General features: G+C 47.2%; 1 protein-coding gene across 22 annotated transcripts in view; it reads left to right on the forward strand.

The window, feature by feature from the left end:
- CELF4 (CUGBP Elav-like family member 4) overlaps positions 1-6,937 on the forward strand; it is a 307,083-nt gene extending 300,146 nt beyond the window's left edge. For 18 of the 22 annotated variants that reach the window (XM_012802079.2, XM_023510227.1, XM_023510233.1 and 15 more), the window contains one exon: positions 5,924-6,937. Coding sequence is in view for 13 of the 22 variants with exons in the window: in XM_023510227.1 (XP_023365995.1) it covers positions 5,924-5,950 (27 nt within the window). In the remaining 9 variants the exon portion in view is untranslated. Of the gene's footprint in view, positions 1-3,862; positions 3,917-5,923 lie in introns of those variants that run through there. The other 4 variants (XM_023510221.1, XM_023510222.1, XM_023510226.1 and 1 more) reach the window with 1 other exon arrangement.
- Positions 6,938-7,429: the final 492 nt, after the last annotated feature.

The raw sequence follows: 7,429 nt of genomic DNA on the forward strand, positions 1-7,429 counted from the left end.
GAACCCGCCACCTTAGGTGTATGTGGCTGGCGGCTTAGCCGCGTAAGCAGTCTTTTAAAATGCTATGATGCAGCTGGGCCCCACAGCTCACACCTGTAATCCTAGCACTTTGGGAGGCTGAGGCAGGCAGATCACCTCAACTCAGGAGTTCAAGACCAGCCTGAGCAAGAGCAAGACCCATCTCTACTAAAAATAGAAAAAAACAAGCCAGGCATTGTAGCGCCTATAGTCCCCGCTATGCAGGAGGCTGAGGCAAGAAGATCACTGGAACCCAGGAGTTTGAGTTTGCTGTGAGCTATGATTGCACAGCACTCAATCCCAGGGTGACAAAATGAGACTCTGTCTCAAAAAAAAAAATAAAATAAATAAAAATAAAAAAGTATGATGTGATAAAGCTGACCTTTAATTTTCATTTAGCCGGCATTATTTTCAGCCGCTTCAGGCCTTCCAACCCAAGATTGTTAGAAGATCTATCAGAAAGTGGGTGCTAAGAAGAGATAAGGGTTTGTCAAGGCAGGCTTAGGGACTATTGTGAGAAGCAGCTACTCTTCAACTGCACCAAGGGAAGAAAAGGCACAAAAATGCAGCTAAGAGACTACATGATGTCACAGGTCAGTGAAGGATGTTTACAAGTGCTAAGGCCTGAGCTGAGGTCAAAGTTCTTAGAAAGACAAGGCCAACTGAACAGGGGCCCCGGGGATCAGTCAGACCTAGGAGCAAAGAGGGAACGGCAAGGGGGGGGTCTCAGGGTCAGGGTGGCTGCCCTGCAGAGGTAATGATAGAGGGCCCAGTAGACATGGTGGTCCAAGGCCAAGGCCAAGGCCAAGGGAGTGGGGTAGGTCTGGGAAAGGAAAGCAGCCTAGGCAGGGCATCCTTATGGGGCATGGCTGGGCTTTGGTTTCATAAAGGGAAGTCCTAGGCAGGGTGGGATGGGGCGGGTCAGTGTGGCTCTTCTTCCTTGCTGGTTTCCTGTTTCCCCTGCTGCCTCTGCCCCTCTGGCTGCTTGGGCTCATTGTCTTCTGCTATGAAGGGGGGTTCTCCAAGTAATCTTTACTGGGAAACTAAGAAGAAAGAAACGAAAGCAAGAAGAGAGGGCAAAAATATGGGCATGCCCAGGTTCATAGCCAGCAGTGTTTCCCTGCCCCTGCCCAGCTCAGAGTCTCTTTCCTTCCACTGAGCTTACTGGCACATATGGGGCCCCAACAGCAGCTGGGCCCTAGGCTCCTGGCACTGAGGGTCTGTGGTGGGAGGGGACACTACACAGCATGTCTGACTTCACTGGGGGCCTGTCCCAGACCCTAGGCTTTGGCTCTGAATTGCTTTTGCACAGCATCTGGGCAGAGCTTTGCCCAGACATGTGCTTTGGGTCTGACTGTAGGTTCAGGCCCAGGCCTTCTTTGGCTAGAGCCCAGCTGGTTTTAGGACCTAGAATGTGAACTGGTTCAGTCTGGCCTTAATTTCCTCACCCAGATTGGTGAGTCAAAGCTTCCCAGACCTGACTAGAGCTTCCTCATGCAGGTCAGTGGTCCTCCTGCCACATCTAGGGCTGTGCTCTGTAAGTTCCCCCACCAAGAAAGTGACTGGGAAGGGTCCTCTGCTGCAGGCAGCTGTGCACCTGCTCCCTGATGAAGAGAGTGGTCAGCTATGCATGTGTAGTGTCCTGGGGGAGGCTCCTTGGGGATTGGATGAGCATGAGGGTGTATCATGCATCCAAGGCCAAGTGCACGTGAGAGAGGAGGGTGTGCATGAGAACCTCCCTGGCCTGAACTCTGAGAAGAGGAGCTGTGCTCTTCAGAGTCCAGGTCCCCAGGAGAGTGGCTGGTACTAACAAGCTAGGAGAGGACAGAGGAACAAGCAGAGTGGGAAGAAGTGAATGCCTGTGAGGGGCTCAGGGTCAGGAGGTAGAGGTGGGGAGAGTCCCTTACTTGCAGTTGCCGTAGCAGACACCTGCTGGCAATGCAGTCCTTAGTTCTTTAGACCACTTCTCCCATGCTTGAGGGACCCACCAGTTGGCCTGGGTGGGTCTCAGGTGCAGTGCAAGACCCACTGCACTTCCAGCCGAGGATGGCTTCTTAGACCTTGGTGGGTAGTAATGGGTCCTGGTCTAAATGAGGAAGATCTGATGTGGGAGGAACAAAGGACCCAGTAGGAGTGGGCAGGCAGGGCTGGGTGGCAGAGGAAGAGAGTCCAGGGAATGCTTCTGTGAAGGCTTAGTGGGAGGCTGGGCTTGGGCTCAGCCACTGCACGACTCATCCATGGTGACAGTGTAAAATCCCAGGCCTCCCTGCCGCCCTCCCTGAAGGAAAGCTCATGATGGAGAGCGGAAGTCTGCTGCATGTAGAAGCCTGGTGGATTGGAAACCCTGCAGATCAACCTGGTACATAGGCTTTGGCACAGCAAGCTCACAGTGACCATGGAGAAGGGGTGGAGCTGGGGACCCCAAATCCCAGGGCAGGGATGAAGCAAATGGTGAGGGGTAGAGAATACAACTCAAAGCTAAATAATTCCTGATAGGGAAGGAAGCTCATTCTCAACAAGTAAAGAAAACAGAAAGCCAAGGACTGTGAGATGGGACAGTCTAGAAAGCTATTCATAGAGGGTGCAGGAGTCAAGGGCTCTGGGAAGAGAGGAGGTCAGCGGAACAAGAGAGAGAGCAACAGGGTCTGAAAAGGCAAGGCCACCGCCCCCTGCAGGATACCCCTGGCCTTCCACATGGCCCTGGTAGGAGTCAAAGCAGCAGAACCTTCAAGGGGCTTCATGTGCCCCGAAGCAGCCTCGGTTGGTTACACAGGACACCTTGGGGGCTCAGCAAAGTGTGTGAGCAAAGGGTGTGAGGAGATGATTGTGAGATGGAATCAGTAGTGCCAAGGCATGTTCACAGAATTGCAAGAGCAAATGAAATTTACTCTAAATCTCAAAACAGAACTTGCTTCTTTTCCAAAGGTTCTGAGGAAAGAGGTTTGAGGCAGAAGAGAAGGGGGGAGGATCCTAACATCCCGCAGTGGGCGCCCTTGCAGCCTGGGACAGTGTCCAGCGTGGACCCACGAGGTGGGGAGGGTGGGAGGTTGAGCTGCCGCTGTGGGGCCTGTGCTATGGATGGACAGAGCAGTCACCTTAGCCTCTGACCTACCCCCCCAGTCAGGGCCACCCTGACAGGCTTCCCCTGCTGGTCCACAGGCTGCAGCCACAGAAAGCTGGGGAGGTGAGGAGAGCTCCACACCCTGGGGAGAGAGAAAGAATCAGGGTGAATTTTACAAAAGCAGAGAGCTTGCTCCCTGAGGTCGCTTGCCAGTCAAGGTGGTTTGAGGGGCTGTTTTATATTTTTCTGGCCCCTTCACCAAACCACCCATGCCCCTCCCCCCCAACGCATGATGGATGCCCTCAGTGGCCCTGTGTGAGGTTCTGCTTCTGTTTCACAGTGTATCATGTGTCCGCGTAAACAAACGTGCGTGTGTGTAAGTGTGTGTGTAAGTGTGTGTGTGTATGTATGTGTGTGTGTGTGTGTGTTGACGTGCCCATGTCTGTCTGCTGGCTTCCTCCATCCTTTGAGTTCTTTTCAGTTCTCTTATGATTTGACTGCTGTTCTCTCATCAGAGCTTTTAGATTGATGCTGTGGTCTGGTGCTGTATAAGTATTTTTCCTTTTCATTTTGTTTTAACTTCTTCCTCGCCCTTCTTCACCCCCAACCCGACTCTCCTGCCCTCCGCACTCCCCACCCTGCCCCACCTGCCCTGCCTCTTCCTCCCCTACCCACACTCTCTTGTCCTCTCTCTCTCTTTCTCTCTCTCTCTCTACATATATAAATATATATATAAATCTTTTCTTCTTTTGTCATTCAATCAAATTCCAACAACCCAACCAGGGCCAGTCAAATCCACCACAGTCTCGCGCTGAGCTAGGAATAAAGTTCACGTAATCACATGAGAGTGGAGAAAAGTCCCCCATCCGTAAGTTCAAATCAACTCAAAGTTCACAGTGTGACATGATGGCGTCATGTAACAAGGCTAAGAATCGGTTGCATGACAGTTGCCGTCAAGTTTCGTGGAGGTGCTGTGATTGGAGCGTTTTCTTGGATGTCGTATCAGTCAATGATTGGCCAGTCATGATCACACGTGCATTTTCTTGACTTTTGTGCTGCCACAATCTTTTTTGCTGTGCTCATTTTCGTTTCGTTCTTGGTGCTTGCAGTGGTTTTACTTTCTGTTGTTTGGTTTTTCTTGTTCAGCGTTTTTTTTATGCTTCTCTAGATGTCACATAGAGAAAAAAACAAAACAAAAGAACAAAAAAAAAAAATAGTCAAAGATGAATTCCTGAATTATCCAACATGGGATCATTTAACTTTGCAAACCATTATTTTTTTTCTTAAAAATAAGGAAAACATCTTAAAAATATATATGCGTGGTTGATTTACTTGCACTTGAAAATATTGTGATTTTATTTTTTTCTAGAAATTTGGGGGCCTTTTTCAATTGACACTTTCTTAGGTCTGGTCTTTTTCCAGTTAGGCTATTTTAATCTTACTCCAAAGGGAAAAAAAAACCAAAAACAAAAAAACAAATATCTAACAGCAACAGAATGATTTTTAAAATTTTCTAAACCAAAAAACTAGAGAACAAAGCCAGAGGCCTCTGAGAGAGAGCCCGGTAACAATTGTAAGGTTTGTATTGTAGCCACTTCTGCTAAATTCAACGTGGGGAGGGGAGGCTGGGGCTGGGGGTTTGGGAGGGTTTTTTTGGTTGGTTTGGAAGAAACACTACTGACAAAAGCAAAATGCACCTTTTTGTTTACAACTGAAAAAGGGTCCTTGACAAGTGTTTTTTAATTTTATTATTATTTTATTTGGTGTTGTAATTGTTTAGACTGCTGTGTACGGTTTGCTGTTTGTTGAATCAACAGTGTGAAAAACCTGCCAGCATGGATTGATATACGCATGACGTTGTCCCCTCAACTGGGGGCTTTGCAGTTCTAACTTTCTCGATGTAACCAGTCACCCCCATGTATAAGTGGAAGCTGCTTGCTAGAATGGAGATGAGTCTCATTTGTTAATTCACAACAATTAAGCATTTGCCTTCTGATTCTAGTCAGATCATGATTTTTTTAAAGCAAAACAAAACATCAAAAGCCACCATTCAAAACAAAATCAGGAACTGTCTAAGTTAATTTCTTTAAGTTTGATAATTAAATCTGTTCTGACCTTTTTTTAGGTTCTCCCGTCCACTCCCTTGAAGTTCTGAATTTCCTCTAAATTCCCTGGCATGTATGAGAAAAGTATTGTGTGTGTGTATGTGTGTATAAATGCATACACATACACACATATCCATGTATATCCACATATGTGCAGGTGAATATATTCTACACATATATCCAGATATATATATATATACACAGCCTCGCAAATAGTTACTGACCTGGGGAAGGAAGTGGTTGGCTGGAAACTGGGTAAGGATTCTACGAAATTCAAGTCATGGATCTGTCCTCCTTCGGGCCCTCACGTGGGGAGGAGTGGGCTGGGCTGCTAGATTTTTACTCTCTTGTTTGCTAGGCTTCTGTATACATATTGTATCTGGGCTAGATCCCTCAGAGACAAGTTTAATTATGAATTCATATCCCACAGTCCCAAATTCTTCCCTTAGATCCAACCATCCCCCAATCCTGAACTCCACAGGAACCCAAATCAAGAGTCCTCTCCCAACAACTAAACCTCAGCTCCAACATCACTCAGTGGTTTCTTACTCTGAATAAAAGAGTAAATTTCTTTTTAATGTATCATGATCATGACTAATTCTCATACTTGTCTCTCTTCCTTCCCTCCCACCATCCCCTAGAACTCCCATCCTAACCCCTAAGGCAGGTTCCTATTGGTGTTTGAATGCATTTTGGGTTTCCCTCTTGGCTTAATCAGCCCTGATTTTCTTCATTTTAGGGCAGGATGCTGAACGGGCTACATTAAAAAACAAACCTCTCTCTCTATATATTTATAAATGAGAACTGTTGGATGACACCTTTGACATATCAGCCAATATCAATCAAGCTGAAGACTCCAGACACTGTCTGTGTGACTGTAACATTTCTTCAAGGAAAGTATAGCGTCTGTGGAGTTCGGAGGGCACGTGTTTGGGGGAAAAATATATATGACATAAAGAAGAAGATGATGAAGAAAAATGAGGAAAAAAAACACACAAAAGGCAACTTTAAAACAAAATAACATGAGACCAGACGGGGAGGCTGCAGGGCTGGGAACTGGGAGGAGACGCTGCTTACCGATCCCGGGGCTTTTGCAGCCCACGGACGCCTGAGGCAGGCTGGGGCAAGCGGTGCGACGGGGCCTGGTCCCCAGGGGGCGGCTGGGAGGCTGCCACTGAGCATCTCTGTCATTCCTTTAGCTATTTAGGGACCAAAGGACCAAACTTTTTATTGCAGATGTGTAGCTCTTTGTCAAATAGAGGGGGAATGGAGGACAGCCTCCTTCCTGCCTCATGGCTGTTCTTGAAACAGCTTAGAGCGATTCTATGAAAAATGTAATAAAAAATTAAAAAAAAAACAAAAAAAACAAAAAAAAAAGGAAAAATAATGCTTCAATGCTTTTAAAACAGCAAGATAATAGTTCTTTGATACTTTGAGAGGCGCTTTGATTACCCTCATTCAAGTCTATGACACTTTCCTATGGTTTTCTGTATTATATGTCTGGATGGAGCTGTTAAGACGAACAAATTGGTGGATATTTGGGGAAAGCAACAAAAGTATTCAAATTCATCAACCGTGAAGTGTGAGAATACAAGGAGGGGAAACAAGGGACTGACAAGGCAAGGTCATTGTTGTGAAAGTCTGTAAATGCTTCTAACTCTTTACCCCCCTCTTAAAAATCATAATAGTTGTACAGAATTTTAAAAAAGGAAAAGTTTAAAATACCTATATAATAGAAGAAAAATTAGAGGAAAGCAAAAAATAAAAAAATAAATAAAAAAGGAAAAAAAAATCCTATAGAAGTTAGCGTTACTGCTAAAATCCCAGATGTTGTAGGACTGTACTTTTGTAGAGTTTAGACTGAGCATCAATCCCTTCTCCCCGCGAGTGCTGTCGGACGCCGTTGTCCGCGAGGGCCAGGCCGGACTCGCCGCGTTCCTGCGCGCCCCTGGCCGCCCATCGCCGCCGGTGGAGGCCGCGCCATGGGCCGGGAAGGGCCGCCTCGCCCGCCGCCGCCGCCGCCCACGCCGCCGCCTTGCTCCGGGAGCCGCGCGCGCTCGCCCGCTCCCCGCAAGCCCTCGACACCTTCTGCTTCCTCTGTCTTCCATGCTTGCTCCAGAGACTTTCCGGGCAAGGGAGAACTGGGAACTTTCATCTTAAAACAACTAGACGACACACACACACACACACATACACACACACAAACCTTAACAAAGAGAGAGAAAAATAAACAATCTTTGAAGAA

This window comes from Otolemur garnettii, unplaced genomic scaffold (genome assembly GCF_000181295.1).
Source record: "Otolemur garnettii isolate 467f Iridium unplaced genomic scaffold, OtoGar3 scaffold00012, whole genome shotgun sequence".
Taxonomy (NCBI): domain Eukaryota; kingdom Metazoa; phylum Chordata; class Mammalia; order Primates; family Galagidae; genus Otolemur; species Otolemur garnettii.